This window comes from Hylobates moloch, unplaced genomic scaffold, assembly GCF_009828535.3.
Source record: "Hylobates moloch isolate HMO894 unplaced genomic scaffold, HMol_V3 SCAFFOLD_3, whole genome shotgun sequence".
Lineage (NCBI taxonomy): Eukaryota > Metazoa > Chordata > Mammalia > Primates > Hylobatidae > Hylobates > Hylobates moloch.
The window spans coordinates 177,948,632-177,967,429 of record NW_026652278.1 but is presented as its reverse complement, the minus strand read 5'-3'; the positions used below and the strand labels follow the sequence as shown (position 1 = coordinate 177,967,429).

The following is an 18,798-nucleotide window of genomic DNA, read 5'->3' as shown; positions in this document are numbered from 1 at the left end:
AAAAAAAAAAAAAAAAAAAAAAGGAATAAAATCAGTTGGATTTAGCAATATCGAAGCGATTAAGACCTGTAGGCAGAAAGAGACAGAAAGAAGATTGGACTGAACACAGGAGGAGATAGCATAAACCAACACACACACCAGAGTGCATTTGGGAGGCCAACGCGGGTGGATCACGAGGTCAGTTTGAGACCAGCCTGGCCAATATGGTGAAACCCTGTCGCTACTAAAAATACACAAACTAGCCAGGCGTAGTGGCACATGCCTGTAAACCTAGCTACTCAGGAGGCTGAGGCAGGAGAATTGCTTGAACCCAGGAGGTGGAGGTTGCAGTGAGCCAAGATCACGCCACTGCACTCCAGCCTGGGCAACAGAGCTGAGATTCCATCTTAAAAAAAAAAAGGGGGATATAGTCACACATTTTTTTTTGGAGACAACATCTTCTCTGTCACCCAGGCTGGAGTGCAATGGTGCAATCATAGCTCACTGCAGCCTCAAGCTTCTGGGCTCAAGTGATCCTTCCACCTCACTCTTTCCTGTAGCTGGGACCACAGGTGCAGCCACCATGCCCAGCTAATTTATCTTTTGTAGAGACAGTGTATCCCTGTGTTGCCCAGGCTGGTCCAAAGTCTTGGCCTCAAGGTATCATACTGCCTGGGCCTGCTGAAGTGTTCATATTACAGGAGGAGCCACCACGTCTAGCCTGTATTAGCTTTTTAAAAGTTAACTTTAGAAGGTTCTGATTGAGGAATAGTTTCAATATTGGAAAGAGAAAACGAATCATCTATAGTGAGGTAGGCAAAAAATGTGGCCCCTGTTTTTATAAATAAAGCTTTACTGGAAGAGTAGAGCCACATGCATTAATTTAAGCACTGTCCTGGCTGGGTATGCACTACAGCAGCAGAGTTAGTTTCAAGAGGGACAGTACAACCAATAAAGTCTAAGATATTAATTACCCAATTTTTTTTTTTTGAGACGGAGTCTTGCTCTGTCACCCAGGCTGGAGTGCAGTGGCGCAATCTCGGCTCACTGCAAGCTCCGCCTCCCGGGTTCATGCCATTCTCCTGCCTCAGCCTCTCCGAGTAGCTGGGACTACAGGCGCCCACCACCACGCCTGGCTAATTTTTTGTATTTTTAGTAGAGACGGGGTTTCACCGTGGTCTCGATCTCCTGACCTCGTGATCCGCCCGCCTCGGCCTCCCAAAGTGCTGGGATTACAAGCGTGAGCCACCGCGCCTGGCCAATTACCTAGTTTTTTACAGAAAAAGTTTGCCAAGCCCTGATCTCCAGGTGAGCATTTCCTAAAAGCCCAAAGGAATTTGGAGGAACTACAAGGTAGGAAAAAATTGGTTTATTGCAAGAGAGAAGAAAGGAGAAAGAATAGGTGAAGGTGAATTTGTAATTTGTTGCTCAAAAGATGAGAAATGTTGACTGCTGGACTCCTTGAAAGATCATCCGAAAACTCTGTTGGTCGAACCAAGCTCTAAGTCAGGCTCTCTGTCATAAGCACACAACCCTGACAGTCTTATCAGTGTGTCAGACGGAGAAACAGGGGAAAGACATAGGGTCTGGGTTGGAAGGTTCAAAGGGGGTCTTGCAGGATGTGGAACTAGTTGGAATTGGAGTTTTGGATATTATGAATGCATTTTTTAAAAATCTGGATGAAAGGCTGGGCGAAGTGGCTCACGCCTGTAATCCCAGCACTTTGGGAGGTCGAGATGGGCTGATTACGAGGTCAGGAGATGGAGACCATCCTGGCTAACACGGTGAAACCCCATCTCTACTGAAAATACAAAAAATTAGCCAGGCATAGTGGCATGTGCCTGTAATCCCAGCTACTCAGAAGGAGGCAGAAGAATCGCTTGAACCCAGGAGGTGGAGGTTGCAGTGAGCTGACATCGTGCCACTGCACTCCAGCCTGGGCGACAGAGTGAGATTCCATCTCAGAAAAAAAAAACAAACAAAAAACGGATGAAAATATATAGAATTATGACTAAAATAATTAATAACTTAGTTATTATTATGATATTCACAAGGTAAGTTCAATATATTAATTTCCTCTTTGTCTTAAATTCAGTATTCGAAGATAATTAGCTGTTCATAAATAACCTGCAGCCTGACCAATATGGTGAAATCCCATCTCTACAAGAATACAAAAATTAGCCAGCTGTGTTGGCGGGCATCTGTAATCCCAGCTACTCAGGAGGCTGAGGCAGGAGAATCCTTTGAACTCTGGAGGTGGAGGTTGCAGTGAGCCAAGATCATACCATTGCACTACAGTCTGGGCGACAGAAAAATAAATAAGTAAATAAATAAGTAGATAAAACTTGCAAAGCCCTCACTACATGGGTACATTAGGAATTCCTGTACTTTGGAGGAAGAATGCCGATAATGGTTCAACACCATTCTCTGATTTTTCAGTTTGCTACCCTCATTTTTACTATTATTGTTGGTCTAGGTCAGGGTTTGTCAGCCTCAGCACTACTATGTTTTGAGCTGAATAATTCTTTGTGCGTCAGGCTGTGCCGTCCATCGTAGGATATACTGCAGCATCACTGGCCTCTATTCACTAGATTCTGGTGGCACCACTCTTCTGGTGACAACTAAAAAATTGCTCCAGGCATGGTCTAGCTCATTATAAACAATTCTATGTTTATGTTGTGGGTTGTATAGCAATGTTTGATCCAAAGTATTTATTTTAGCTTGTAATTTGCAGTAGCTAGACATGGAGACATCTATTACTGGGTTTTGAACATTAATCATACATTTATTGCTAAATCATCTCACATTTCCCTTTATGAGTCATCATTATCTTTTCTTAAAAAATTAGGTAAGGGTTTGAGAGCCATTGCTCTGAATTCTTTTTCTTTTTATTTTTTGAGACAGAATCTCGCTCTGTCACCAGGCTGGGGTGCAGTGCAGTGGTGCAATCTCAGCTCACTGCAACCTCCACCTCCTGGGTTCAAGCAATTCCCCTGCCTCAGCCTCCCAAGTAGCTGGGACTACAGGGGTGCACCACCACGCCTGGCTAACCTTTTGCATTTTAGTAGAGACGGGGTTTCACCATGTTGGCCACAATGGTCTCGATCTCCTGACCTCGTGATCTGCCGGCTTCAGCCTCCCAAAGTGCTGGGATTACAGGCGTGAGGCATCATGCTTGGTCTGCTCTGAATTCTTCATCTCAGTGTTTCAAATAATTATCTCACTTCCAGCTCACTTATCTGACCTGACCCTGACTTTTCCGGTAGAGCCACTTCCCCCACTTCTCCATGTGATTCAGCATCAAGACGTATTGTGACTTTTCCGAGTGTCTATCTTTACCAGAATATACTTATTCACGTCTTTTTTTTTTTTTTTGAGACGGAGTCTCGCTCTGTCGCCCAGGCTGGCGTGCAGTGGTGCGATCTCGGCTCACACCTGTAATTCCAGCACTTTGGGAGGCCGAGGTGGGTGGATCTCTTGAGGTCAGGAGTTCGAGACCATCCTGGCCAACATGGTGAAACCCTGCCTCTACTAAAAATACAAAAATTAGCCGGGTGTGGTGGCGGGCACCTGTAATCCCAGCTACTCAGGGGAGGCTGAGGCAGGAGAACTGCTTGAACCCGGGGAGGTTGTGGTGAGCTGAGATCCAGCTACTGCACTCCAGCCTGGGCGACAAGAGTGAAATTCCGTCTCAAAAAAAAGGAAAAGAAAATTTTAAAATATTCACATTTTCCACAACTCCTCCTTCTTATCCACATAAAATATCTATATAAATTATTATTCCCTATTTGGAATAAAACATTTTAGGAAGTCCTGAGACGCACTGTCAGTAATGGAATGTCTCTGTTCCGCCTGGTGGCAAGCTCACATCTAAAGTCCTACTTCATTCCTGATTATACCTGATTCTGCAAATGTTTTCAGAAATATACTGAGTTCCCAACCTAGTTCTAAGGACCCCAGACTATATTTCTTCTCTAATTCCCCAACCCTACGATGCATATGCATTTGTTCTCATTAATGTAGGATCTCCCCGTTATTATCATTCATGATTCAGGTGAAGTGCAACCTCGTCCACTACACACAGGTGCTGACAGTTACACGAATGCAAAGGCTCTGGATATTAAATCAGGCTCCAACTCCTGGAACGCTTTTTATTGGGTTTACACAAATTCTTTCAAAGTCTTGTTCTCCAACTTTCTGGTGTCTCGTGGTCTTGGATTTTGCACACAGAATATTAAGGGCTAACAGCAGCATCGCAAGAAGGACCACGTTGTGGGGAGATGGTGAGGGAGTCTGGACTTGCGTCTCCGTTTGGGATACAGAGGGAAAACACAGGCCTGAGGGCTCCTTGGAAGGCGCAATGGGAGAAATTGTAAATGAGGGACATCTCGGTCACATTGTAGAATGAGATCTGCCCGTGTTCGTAGTCAAGGAAAACCCCAACTGTGTCCAACTTCTTTTCCAGGAAGAGCCTTTTCAGAGGGGGGAAGACCCAGAGGGTCCACTCGGTCCCCATCACCGACCCCGTGAGCAAGACTTTCTCTCCGGAAGCTCTGGCTGTGCTGCCCGTCGTGTCTGCGGAGCCGTGGTATATGCCCACTTGCCACCTGGTTGCCTTTTCCACATCCACCTCCCAGTAGTGCCTCCCTGAGGTGAAGCTCTCCGCAGCCAGCACCATGGCACTGAAGTCCAGTCTTTCTGGGTTGCCAGCCCCCTCCTGCTGCCCATGTCTCAATCTCATAGTTCTCAGGTCCTCAGATAGTGCCAGGCAGGGATGAGCTGTTTCAGGATCCAACGTTAAATGTCCTACCAGGAGAGAAAACCCTCGTTAACCCAGGAGTTCACCAGTGCCAATGCCAGAGACATGACTTCTAACACGCCCGGGCTTCCCACTGAGTGCGTAAAAGTCCCAGGCCCAGACACGGGAGAGGCAATTTGGGAGGGTCCAGGAAAAGGAACCTCTAAATTTCACTTCAATATGGACCTCATGGAGGAAAAAGTCCATAAGATATGGAAAGGGACACAGTTTATTTGAGCAGGAAGAATAAAACAAAGAAGAATGGGCTAAGGAAGGTTTAGAAACACCTTCACCCGGCCAGGCGCAGTGGCTCACAGGGTCAGGAGTTCAAGACAAGCCTGGCCAAGATGGTGAAACCCCGTCTCTACTAAAAAAATGTAAAAATTAGCCAGGTGTGGTGGCGGGCGCCTGTAATCCCAGCTACTCGGGAGGCTGAGGCAGAAAATTGCTTGAACCCAGGAGGCGGAGGTTGCCGTGAGCCGAGATCGCGCCACTGCACTCCAGCCTGGGCAACAGAGCGAGACTCCATCTCAAAACAAACAAACACACACACAAACAAAAAACACCTTCACCCCAGAGGCTGTCAAACTGTCCTGGTGCCAAGTTCCACCCAGATATCACTTGGGGCCTAACCCTGGTCTTCTATAGATCTCCAAGCCTGGAGCGGCCAGAGGAGTTGGCTAGCAGCAACTCATTCATGGCCCTCCCAATGCCGCACTCTACACATCTTCAATATCCCCACAGGGTGACACAGAGGCCTGGAAATTGCTGACGACACGCCCTGGACATCAGGCAGTACATCAGAGAATTTACCAGCGGAGGACAGAACACCTGTGAGGACCCTCCAGAAACTCACGCTGAGAACATGCAGGCTCAATGAATTCCTCATACCTGCGTGAATACGCCTTCTTCCTATCTCTGACTGTTCCTCTCATCTCTTTCTGCCCAACCTCTAACTATTGTGATCTTTCAGGGCTTGGTCCTGGGTCTTCTTCTTTCAAGTAGTATATTCTCCTTCGCTGCCCCCAGCTAACTGTGCATAGCTTCAGTTTTAAACATCTTCTCTGTACTTATGACTCACTCCATAAACAGCTAAATGCCAGTTGGAAAAAACACAGGAATTTCAAACATAATACACCCAAAATGGAACTTCAACGCCAGCCCTCTGCAGTCTCTACTTCTCAGTTCACAGCTCCCTTATTGCTTCAGTTGTCTAAGCCATAAACCTGGAAGGCCTTTATTTCCTACTTTGTGTAACATGGAATCCAGCTTAATTTCTATTATTTGACTGAAGTAAATTTAATTAACTTAAATCTCTGAATTTGAAGCCCAATTCACATTATTAGGGTGGTCTCAACAGCTACATGTCTTGAACTTTAAAAAAATTGTCTGAGACTCTCAGTATTTCCAGGAGAATGGCAGAAACAAATGCAAATTATCTCTGGAAAAATGCACAGCTGTGGCCGGGCACAGTGGCTCATGCTTGTAATCCTAGCACTTTAGTTAGGCCAAGGCGGAGGGATCACTTGAGGCCAGGACTTTGAGACCAGCCTGGCGAAACCCCATCTCTACTAAAATTACAAAAATTAGCCAGGCCTGGTGGCGGCTTGTCATCCCAGCTACTCAGGAGGGTGAGGCAGGAGCATCGCTTGCATTTGGGAGGCGGAGCTTGAGGTGAGCCGAGATCGTGCCACTGCACTCCAGCCTGGGCAACAGAGCAAGACTCATCTTAAAAACAACAACAAAAAAGGTTGAAGAAGAAAAAACAGGAAAATCTCAAGAGAAAAAGAACTTGATAAATTCAACATTGATTCATAAAAATTCTTAAACCAGAAATAAATAGGGACATCCTCAATTTGATGAAAGGCAGCCATAAAAAAAAAAAAATAGCTAGGGCCAGTCGCAGTAGCTCACACCTTTAATCCCAGCACTCTGGGAGCCTGAGGCAGGCAGATCATGAGGTTGGGAGCTCGAGACCAGCCTGACCAACAAAGTGAAAACCCGTCTCTACTAAAAATACAAAAATTAGCTGAGTGTGGTGGCGCGTGCCTGTAGTCCCAGCTACCCAGGAGGCTGAGGCAGGAGAATCGTTTGAATCTGGGAGGAGGAGGTTGCAGTGAGCTGAGACTTCTCCACTACATTCCAGCCTGGGTGACAGAGCCAGACACCATCTCAAAAAAAAAAAAAACCCCACAAAACAACAACAAAAAGCCCTATAGCTGTATCAGAATTTAGAGTGAAAGACTTAATGTTTTCTTTCTTCCTAAGATCGAGAATAAGCAAGTGTCCACTCTCACCACTTCTATTTAACACACTGCAGGGCTGAGCCAGTATAATAAGGCAAAAAAATGCAGAAAAGGCTTACAGACTGGAAAGGCAGAAATAAAGCTCTCTATACTCATATACTTCATGACTTTGTAGAAAATCCCGAAGGATCTATTTATAGAAATCCACTGTCTAATGAGTGACTTTCGCATAGTTATAGGGTACAAATGTCAATATATATAAAACAATTCAATTTCTATATACTTGTAATGAACTAGAAATGAATGAAATGTCAATTAGAAATTGCTATTTTAAAATACTGTTTACAGTGGCAGTAAAAAACGTAAAATACTTAGGAATACATCTCCAAATACATATAACATTTTATGCTGAAAGTGACAAAACACTGATGAGAGAAATCGAAGGCCTAAATAAATGGAGATATTTTGTATTCCTGGACTGAAAGCACTAAATATTGTCAAGATGTCAATTCTCCCCAAATTGATCTGTGGATTCGATGTTACATCAATAAAAATCCCAGCGGTCCATTTTGAAGAGGCCAACAAGCTGATTTCAAAATTTATGTGGAAAAGCAAACAACCTACAGTAGCCAAAACTATTCCGAAAAAGAATAAATTTGGAGAATGCACAGTACCTGCTTTCAAGACTTCCTACAGAGTTATCAATTAAGCCAATGTGCTATTGGCAAAGGGACAGAGTCAACCATCAATAGACCTGTTAGAGTCACTAATAGACCTGATCACATATACCAGCTGATTTTCAACAAAGGGGCCAAGTAAATTGAATGGACAAGGGTAGTGTTTTTAACAAATGAAACTGGAACAAATGGATACACATGAGTCAAAAAATAAAAATAAAAGGTGGGGGGAGGAGAGGGTTTGCACCATTCTGTGAACTGTATACACATATTAACTCTCAGTGGTTCATAGGCCACAATGTAAAACCTAAAACCATAAAACTTTTAGAAGGAAATCTTTGTTGGCTTTGGCAAAATTTCTTAAATAAGACACAAAAAGCAGAAATCATAAAAGAAAAAACTTGATACATTGAACTTCATCAAAATGCAAAACCTCTACACTTCAAAAGATAGTATTAGGAAAATGAGAATATAAACCATACTGGGAGGAAATATTTGCAAAACATATCTGATAAATGAATGCTAAACAGAATTTATAAAGAAATTATAAAACTCAAGAAAGATACAACCCAATTTAGAAAAGGGGTTTGTACATGTATTTCAAAGTAGAGAGACAGTGAAAATAAACACATGAAAATATGCTTAACATCATTAGTCATTCTGGAAACGCAAATTAAAACGAGATACCACTACACACCTATCGGGTCGGACGTAGTAAAACAAACTGACAATCCCAAACCCTGGTGAGAATGTAGAGTCACTGAATCTTTCGCACGTTATCGGTGGGAAGGCAAAATGGCACAGGCAGTTTGGAAAACAAGTTTGGCAATCCCACCCTTAGATAGTCAATCAAGAACTACGAAGCTGTGCTCACACAAAAATCTGCTGCTAACATTTACAGCACAGAGCTGGAAACAACCCATGTCCATAGAATTGCAGAAGGATAAGTAAATTATGGTATATTGATACAATGGAATATTATCAATAATAAAAAGGAACAAACTACTGATACATGAAGCAGCCTGGACGTTCTATATGTCAACTGCAGTATGCTGTCAGCCTCAAAAGGCCACACACTGTAGGGTTCCACGGATAGGACACTCTGGGAAAGGCAAAGCTGTAAGGATGGGAGATATAAACCCTTTGTTATACGTGCTGAATTTCTCCCCCAGAAGTTTTAAATTTTTAAGCAGTGGAATCTGCCTGCAATCATGTTTCATGGCTGGGGAACTGGTAAAGAATCTGCAGCCGGGCATGGTGGCTCACGCCTGTAATCCCAGCACTTTGGGAGCCCAAGGCGCACGGGTCACCTGAGATCAGGAGGTCAAGACCAGCCAGACCAACATGGTAAGACCTCGTATCTACTATAAATACAAAAAATTAGGCGGGTGTGGTGGTGCATGCCTGTAATCCCAGCCGAGGCAGGAGAATCACTTGAACCCAGGAGGGGGAGGTTGCAGTGAGCCAAGATCACACCACTGCACTCCAGCCTGGACAAAGTAAAACTCTGTCTCCAAAAAAAAAAAAAAAGATTTTGCAAGGGAAGAGCTTTCATATGAGATCATACAGTTATTTTTTTGATCCTTGTCTAATATGTATAACATGTTAAGCTCTCCAGTCTCCTAAAATTTTTATTTTTTTTTTTAATTTATTTAAGACAGAGTCTCGTTCTGTTGCCCAGGCTGGAGTGCAGTGGTGTGATCTCAGCTCACTGCAACCTCTGCCTCCCGGGTGCAAGCAATTCTCCCGCCTCAGCCACTCAAGTAGCAGGGATTACAGGCATGCACAACCACAACCGGCTAATTTTCGTATTTTGTGTAGAGATGGGAGTTCACCATGTTGGTTAGGCTGGTTTCAAACTCCTGGTCTCAAGCAAACCGCCCGCCTTGGCCTCCCGAAATGCTGGGATTACAGGAGTGACCCACTGTGCTGGCCTAAAATTTTTAAACTACTGGAATTTGTTTTCATTTATGGCAGGATGGTCACGTGATTCTCAAATACAGAACAGTGCCCTGTGAGCGTTCACACGTGTCAACTTACTCTGGAGTACTCTGAACATGCTGCTGAGTCCTCTTATGTGGCATAAACTCAGGTCTGTGATATGAGCGGGCTCCAGATGCTCAAGCAACAGTGACTTGCTCCTGAAGAGAAAGGACAGCCTCAGTCATCTGCACAGACCACAGGCCCCTTGGTCTAGCGGATGGATCCCATTACATCCTACCAGCAAATGCAATCTCCTTATCCCAATCAACATCTTACTGGACTCTGATTCTCACCCAATTGTATCCAAAATGAAAACTCACCTTTCTAAAGAGTATTTTGCATTCTAAGGGAAAGAAAAGAGACCAGGTTACTACTGGGTTTTTGAGCTGTCTTTTGCAATCTGTGCCCAGGAAAATATCCTCTTACAATGAACTCAATTTCCATGTCATTTCTTCAGCTTCATCATGCTAGTTATCAGATGAACAAATTCTAACATGGAAATAGAAAAAGTCAGAAAAATGCATGAAATCATTTTGTCGTAGTCCCAAGGGAAAGGTTTTCTATCCCTCAACCCAGCCATCTTACTCAGAGCCCTTATTTCTCAGTCTTCAGACGGGAGCATCTATCAGCTTTCCACGCAGGGGGTGGCCAGAGTTGAGCAGGTGAAGTGGCCGCTGGCTGGGAGGGCAGTGGGAGCCTGGCAGAGCCACACCTGCTTGCATGCTCAAGAACTGAGCTGCTTCCTAAGGATTTACCTGCAGACGCTTTCCAGATGAGCGCATTCACTCGCAATTATAAGCCCAGGAGAGGGATATGGACAGTCTTAAAAAGACAGTAAGGCCAGGCGCGGTGGCTCATGTCTGTAATCCCAGCACTCTGGGAGGCCAAGGTGGGCGTATGAGCTGAGGTCACGAGTTTGAGACCAGCCTGACCAACAAGGTGAAACCGCGTCTCTACTAAAAATACAAAAATTAGCTGGGCGTGGTGGCGGGCGCCTGTAATCCCAACTACTCGGGAGGCTGAGGCAGGAGAATCACTTGAACCGGGGAGGCAGAGGTTACAGTGAGCCAAAATTGCACCACTGCACTCCAGCCTGGGCGACAGATCGAGACTCCATCTCATTTAAAAAAAAAAAAAAAAAAAAAAAAGGTAACCCACTTTCTGAAAGGCAATGTATGTTACTATACACAATTCAAAATTTGCAATACTTACCATAGACTGAGTAACTTCTTCATACCAGAAATTCATTTCTCGCAGTTCTGGAGGCCGAATTTCAAGATCAAGGCACTGGCAGATTCAGTGTCCGGTGAGGGCTCCATCCCTCCTAGGTAGCCTCCATCTCCAGCCTCACAAGCTGAAGGGGTGAGGTCTTCCTCGGCCTCTTTTATAAGAGCCCTAATCCCATTCACAGGGGCTCTGCCCCCTGGCCCCACTCACTACCCAAAGGCCCCACCTCCCAATACCATCGCCTTGGAGGTGAGGATTTCAACATACATATTTTGGAGGGACACAAACATTCAGACCATAGCAGATAATCTCACACTTGTTTCAAGATTATCACAGATGACTATATATTTTTTTTTGAAAGAAAGTCTGTGAATATTAGCAACCACACATGTATATGTGTGTGTACATATACTTATTGTCCAAAGATCAAACGAAAAGCAGTCTGCATCTTTCTTTTTCACTTAACGAGTGCTTGAAGATACTATTTAAGTGCCTATAGAGCTGTTTTATTCTTTATGATTACAGAGTATTTCATTGCATGGATGTATCATAATTTGACTAATCAATTATTAACCACACTGTGTCACTTCTCAACCCTAACTTACTGCTGATCATTTTAAGGTGAGAATTCATCTTATGAAGCAGCTCCACACTATCCCACGAAGCTATGACCATTCCTAAAGCTTTTGGCAGCTGAAAAATAGTCGTGTAGCCTTCTTTTGTGGTTGAAGGTAATTGGATATTGTGTTCTGGCAGCAACCCCTAACGAGTACTGTCCACTTCTCATTTCTCAAATACTGGAATGAATTTTATTTTCTTTTTCCCAGCATCTTACCTTGAGCAATGCTAAGGCGCCTTCCCCACACTTTCTCTCAAGCTCCACGATGAGCTTTCGGAGGCTGCAGATCTGTTTAGAAACCCTGGCTTCACTCTCCTTCAGTTTCTTCATGTTCTCTCTCCCCACATGGCCCAGTCTCTGCAGAAGCATCTCTTTGTTACTATTCAACAACCTCAAGTCCAGGAACAAGAGTTCGGTAACTTCTCCTATAGATTAATTCAACCATGTCTTTAAAAACCTGCTTTTCGGTTGGGCGCGGTGGCTCACGCCTGTAATCCCAGCACTTTGGGTGGCCGAGGCCAGTGGATCACGAGGTCAGGTGTTCGAGACCAGCCTGGCCAACATGGTGAAACCCAGTCTCCACAAAAAGTACAAAAATTAGCTGGGCATGGTGGCGGGTGCCTGTAATCCCAGCTACTCAGGAGGCTGAGGCAGGAGAATCGCTTGAACCTGGGAGGCAGAGGTTGCAGTGAGCCAAAACCATGCCACTGCACTCTAGCCTGAGTGACAGAGGAAGACTCCATCTCAAAAAAAAAAAAACCAAAAACAAAAATAAAAAAACAAAAACAAAAACAAAAGCCCTGCTTTTCTGCCTGCTACCCCAGGAATAGACATAATTAGGCAAGGCCATGATATTCTTCTGTTGAAGCAGGATTCCTCTCAAGAAACAGTTGATTCTTTGCCCCCTATTATGTATGTTTAAGCTGGTACAGATGTGTGTGCACGCAGCCCTTACTCACATTAACACGCACCTAAAACATTTCATGTTTTTTCTGTGGCTGTTTGTTCAGAAGGTTCCCTATTTTTTCATTCACTTGAAATCCATTAAAATTAAGTTATATAGATTAACAAATAAGAAATAAATAATTATGTTACCGATATCGGTTTTCTTTTTATCCTTCCAAGTATACTTTATGTAGGTAGTCAGATAAGCAACATGCGTATGTTATTTAGGGGGAAAAAACATAACCATAAGTGATAGTTTATTATATTTGATTACTAATCTGACAACTTACTTTATTCTTGGAGAACATTCCTTATTCATATACACAGAGCCATGACACCATCTTCACATGCTGAAGAGTATTCTTCCATGTATGTATGGAGTACACTTTGTGAGTCTTCTATTGACAAATACAGGGTGTTTCTAACCTCTTGCTATGAATAAATGTTATAATTGTAATATCTGCTGCTCATCAACTGGTTAACATGAACAAGACAGATTTAATAAGCTTTAGCAGACTGTCTCACTCAAATCTCACAATAATTTTATAAATTAGGGGCCATTGTTATATCACTTTACAGCTAAAGGAACCGAGTCAAAGGTTAAGCAGCAGGTCGTAGGCCACCCAGGAGCCAGTAAACAGCTGACTCGGATAGGAACTCCATTCATCCGGCTTCTAAGGTGAATTCTAAACCATGGCTCTACACTGGAACTCAGTTTCAGTGTTGCCTTACCCAGGTGTCTTTTTCTATGTGTGTAAGTATATTTGAAGCATAATACAGTAATATGTGTACAAATATATCTACAGGTATATTGTGCTTTATTTATGTCTTTTTAAATGTATGTCAAGATAAATTCATAGAAACGGAGTTGCCAGGTAGGTATATAATTCATTTGAATACATGTGTGGTTGTCACTGGCTATGTTACTCTGGAATTGACATAATGTTCAGCTCTTCTTTTTCTCATTTCTCAAATATGAAGATGTTGTTGTCAACATCTCACCTGTAGCATTTCCTGGAACACCTCCTCTAGCTCGGTGGCAAGGTTGATCACTTGATTCTGAAGGGCTTCTCTCAAGTTCAAGTCAGATACGCATTCCTGCTGTCTCTGGAGATTCTGCTCACACTCTTCATTCAATAACCGGAGTCTCATACTATACTCAGACTCAATCATCTTTTTAAAATTTTGTTCCTCTTCCTTCCTCATACAGACATGGTAGACTTCAGGTTAAACATGATGGATTAACAACACACACACATACACACACACACGTTATAATACATACATACGTATATATACATATGTATATATATCTTACACTGACCACAATGTATTTTTTCCATCTCTAACCTCAATATAAAGACAAGGAAGGCTGGGCGCAGTGGCTCACGCCTATAATCCCAACACTTGGGGAGGCCAAGGTGGGTGGATCACGAGGTCAGGAGTTCAAGACCAGCCTGACCAATATGGTGAAACCCCGTCTCTACTAAAAATACAAAAATTAGCTGGGCATGGTGGCACGTGCCTGTAATCCCAGCTACTCGGGAGGCTGAGGCAGGAAAATCGCTTGAACCCGGGAGGTGGAGGTTGCAGTGAGCCGAGATTGCACCACGGCACTCCAGCCTGGCAACAGAGCTAGACTCTGTCTCAAAAAAAAAAAAAAAAAAAAAAGAAAAAAAAAAAAAAAAAAAAGACAAGGAAATGAAAAGTACAGAAGAAAGGGAATAAACCCAAAGGAGAAATGGAATTTGAGTCAACATCAGCCAAGACATCAACACAATTTTAGAACATAAAATGCAGACGAAGAAGTGTTCATCAATAAGGAAAAACTAAGGAAGCTACAGCCTCTGTCAACAGACGAGGAGACCAGGACATTGGAAAAGGGCCAATGGGATTTGCTGACGTTGGGTAAGAGTTGTGGGAAAAAAAGGAGTCATGGACAAAAGACACCGAAAATTTTAGACTAAGCAACTGGAAGAATGGAATTACCAAAATATATAATCTATGGAAAGGCTGGATTCCAGAAGTGAGGGGTGTGCGTTAGTTCGGGATGTGATGAATTTGATTAGTCAATTAGACATCCAGGTAAAGACAGTAAGTAGGAAATTGGACATGAAGTCTACTACCTTTTGGAAGTCTGAGCTAGGGATATATATTTGAGAGGAGTCATCTTAGAGATGCTTAAATAGCATCTCTATTAAGCTACTTAAGATTCAATGAAATTGTCCGGGCTCACGTCTGTAATCCCAGCCCTTTGGGAGGCCAAAGCAGGTGTATCATGAGGTCAGCAGTTCGAGACCAGCCTGACCAACATGGTGAAACCCCGTCTGTACTAAAAATACAAAAATTAGCCAGGCATGATGACGGGCGCCTGTAATGTCAGCTACCTGGGAGACTAAGGCAGGAGAATCGCTTGAACCCGGGAGGCGGAGGTTGCAGTGAGCCGAGATCGCATCACTGAACTCTAGCCTGGGCAACAAGAGCGAAACTCCGTCTCAAAAAAAAAAAAAAAAAAAAAAAGATTCAATGAAATCAAGATTTATCAAGAACCTGACCACTTTTCACCACCACTCTACCTGTCCCCCAGCTGTCTCCCATCATCTCTCCCTAATTATTGCAAGTCCCTTTGCACGTCTCTCCACCTCTGCTTTTACTATCTTGTTTTTTTTGTTTTTTTTTTTTGACGGAGTCTCACTCTGTCACCCAGGCTGGAGTGCAGTGGAACGGCTAATTTTTTGTATTTTTTAGTAGAGACGGGGGGTTTCACCATGTTAGCCAGGATGGTCTCGATCTCCTGACCTCGTGATCCGCCCGCCTCGGCCTCCCAAAGTGCTGGGATTACAGGTGTGAGCCACCACGACCGGCCTGCTTTTACTATCTTAATGTCTATTTTCATTTGGCAGCTAGCATGTTTCTATGAAAATGGAAGTTAAATCATGTCAGTCTTCTGTTCGAAACCTTCCAGTGGTTTTGAACCTTGTATTTCATTGAAGGCTAGCCACCCTAAATGACTGACTGCCTTCTTCTGATCTCATCACCTACAGCCCCCATTTCCTTATACAGCTCCAGCCAGATACATGGCAGCCTCCAGGCCTTTCCTCTGCCTAGAATATTCCTCCACAAGAAAACTGCATGGCCCAATCCCTCACCTCCTTCAGTGCCACCTTCTGAATAACAAGGTTCTGATCACTTTATTTAAAAGCTCACTCCATTGCTTTCTTTCTCTCCTAAAAAAATCTTTTTAAAACACTTCCCATGTAACATACTATACATTAAACTTATTTTGTTTATATCCACTAGAATGCAAGTTCCACGAAAGCAGAACCGTGTTTTTTTTTGTTTTCCACTGGCAAGCCCCTAGCACCTTGCATAGTCCCTGGCAAACAGTGGGATCTCAGTATTTGCTGAACATGTGGTGCTTGGAACTGAAAAAAAAAGGGGGATCAGCTGAAAAATTCTTACCTAGCCAGGCAATTCTCCTCCACTATCTTCCCTAACTAGGCATTTATTTCCTTTAAAAATTGAGGGAGAGAAAAGACCCAGAATCGGGGATACCTTGCACGGAATAGGATTAAGTATGAAGATACAGGCTGAAATTAGATGTGAAATATGCCTAACAGGTGGTGAACCCTCAAATCTGGATAGCAATTCTCAAATTGCTCTTTAAAGGGTTTCAGAATTTATGTGGCAACCAGAAGTACAAGAGATGCTCATTCTCCTACGTCATTGTTATAAACGGTGTCGTTAATCTTTTTGATCATTGCAAATAGCATTGCAAATGCCATTTTACTCACCATATAATTTGTATTTCTCTTACCATCAACAAAGTTCAAATTCTTTCAATGTATTTAAAATATATTTACACTTTCTTTTCTGCAAACTCTTATTTGATTGTTTTTTAAAATTAAATTTCTAGTCTTTTCCTTACTGACTTCTTTTATTTTTATTTTTTTTGAGATGGAGTCTTGCTCTGTGGCCTAGGCTGGAGTCCAGTAATGTGATCTCGGCTCACTGCAACCTCTGCCTCCCGGTTCAAGCGATTCTCCTGCCTCAACCTCCCGAGTAGCTGGGAATACAGGCTCGTGCAACCATGCCCAGCTAATTTTTGTATTTTTAGTAGAGACAGGGTTTCACCACGTTGGCCAGGCTGGTCTCGAACTCCTGACCTCAAGTGATCCGCCCTCCTCAGCTTCCCAAAGTGCTGGGATTACAGGCCTGAGTCACCACGCCCAGCCTCCTACTGACTTTAAAGAGCTTTTTATACATTAAGATATTAGCACTTTTCCTTCCTATAGATTTCACATTTTTCCTGCTTTGTGATTTGTCTTTTGACTTTGTTTATGATACACTATTTTCTAGCAACATTACTGGTAATTTTCCCCCAAGAATCAAGATAAGCACTCACTGACCTGAATCATCGCCATTCTTTCTCGCTCATCAGTCAATATGCTTTTAGCTGCTTCAAGTTTCTCCCTTGATGTGTTCAATATTTCCTGGAATAACTTCTATAGAGAAAGCACAGAATTCTAGGTGAGATCATTGATTTAGAAAAGTTGGATTCCTAACCTTAAACAGCCAACGACTCTGAGTATATATTTTCTTAGCCTTCAGGTTGAAGGTTCAACGAACTTATCTAATATTCTGTAATAAACATCATCTAAGGTAATGGTTTTGGAGGACCAGAATGGCTGTCCATTTCATCCATATAGGAGTTGGCCAGAGTGTTTTGGGATTTGAGTGAATCTTACCCTGTAATTCTCAGCAGCCTCTTGTATCCTACACACCATGTGATGTTTGTGCTCCTGGGACTGGCAGCATTTGCTGCAGAGTGTGATTTGGTCAACATCACAGAACAGCCGTGCTGGTTCCAGGTGTGTTTCACAATAGGCATCTTCTGTGACGTTGTGCTGTAACCGAGGGCTGAGCCTTTTGGACATCCTGGTAGGGGTCCCTGGTTGAAGACTGGACTGTTTGCTTCTACTGAGGTATTTCCCTGCACTGTGAATGAGAAAAAATGGTGGCTTCCTTTGTTTTCTGGAGCAGGCACACACACTTGGCAACTTCAGCGTCCACGAAGATCCAAGGAAATAAGTCCACGCAGACAGAGCGGGTCGGCGCTCTGGACTCCTCAAATCCAACAAACTTCTGGCAGCTGCCTGCTTGGGGAAAAGACAGAGTTAGGCCAGTGTTCTAAGACCAGCGGGTCTCCCTCAGGTCTTCTGACAATCTTGAGCAACAGGCTGAAAATTAATTACAAGGAACACCGCTCACCTATGAGTCATTCAGGGGAAAACAGGGCTCAAAAGGCATCGCGCTAATTTCTGAAGGAACTTCAGGACTAGAGTGAGGTAACAGAGTACGAAAGAAGTTCATTGACAGAATTACAGAAAAAAACCACAACTATCTGAAAAAGTTATTAAAATACTTTCCCTCTGAGAGACAGTTGCTCTGTCGCCCAGTCTAGAGTACAGTGGCGTGACCACGGCTCACTGCGGCCTCCGGAACTCCCGGGCTCCAGCGATCCTCCCACCGCAGCTTCTGGAGTAGCTGGGACTACAGGCGCGAGCCACCACAGGCGGCTCAAAACACATTGCAACAGAAGGAACGGGGAAGCAAATAAGGGAAAACAGCTCCTCTTTTCTTTTGAGACGGAGTCTCGCTCTGTCACCCAGGCTGGAGTGCAGTGGCGCGATCTGGGCTCACTGCAAGCTCCGCCTCCCGGGTTCCCGCCATTCTCCTGCCTTGGAGTAGCTGGGACTACAGGCGCCCGCCACCACGCCCGGCTAATTTTGTGTATTTTTTTTAGTAGAGACGGGGTTTCACAGTGTTGGCCACACTGGTCTCGATCTCCTGACCTCAGGCGATCCGCCCGCCTTGGCCTCACAAAGTGCTGGGATTACAGGCGTGAGCCACCATGCCTGGCTTGTTTTTATTATTTTAAATGAATAACTATAAAATTAAAGAGATTTTTATTTTTATATTATTATTATATATTATATAATTTATATATTATATATTATAATTTTATATTATATATTAATTATAAAATGCAGTTTTAAATTTCTAATACAGTAAACATAGATATTAACACTCATAAACAAAAGCTTATTGGGACTTTCGTCAATAATGAGTGCAAAGGAGTACTGATTCCAAAAAGTTGAGAATTTTGACCTGAAAAGGCATATTCCCCACAAATGGGATTGTGGGTGAATGCATCCATAATTTTGACATGTTTTGTCAGTTTCCCAAGCATAAAAGTTGTACAATTTTGCACTCCAAGCAACAAATTAAAAAGATGTTAAACTTTTGGATCATTGCCCACTG

General features: G+C 43.4%; 1 protein-coding gene across 4 annotated transcripts; it reads right to left on the bottom strand.

The window, feature by feature from the left end:
• Positions 1-4,099: 4,099 nt before the first annotated feature.
• TRIML2 (tripartite motif family like 2) lies at positions 4,100-17,633 on the bottom strand. 4 transcript variants are annotated; one of them, XM_032169031.2, is made up of 8 exons: positions 17,223-17,630; positions 16,884-16,979; positions 13,477-13,671; positions 11,746-11,886; positions 10,896-10,970; positions 10,004-10,026; positions 9,741-9,841; positions 4,100-4,785 (listed from the first exon to the last, which is right to left on the bottom strand). In XM_032169031.2, exons 1-8 carry the CDS (start codon positions 17,409-17,411, stop codon positions 4,214-4,216), a joined length of 1,392 nt encoding a protein of 463 aa, XP_032024922.1. In that variant the 5' UTR covers positions 17,412-17,630; the 3' UTR covers positions 4,100-4,213. The 4 variants fall into 4 exon arrangements, with proteins under 4 accessions (XP_032024922.1, XP_058291832.1, XP_058291830.1 ...); XM_058435849.1 differs by having other exon boundaries at positions 13,477-13,694; positions 17,223-17,272; XM_058435847.1 differs by lacking the exon at positions 10,896-10,970 and having other exon boundaries at positions 17,223-17,633.
• Between the last annotated feature and the right edge of the window lie 1,165 nt (positions 17,634-18,798).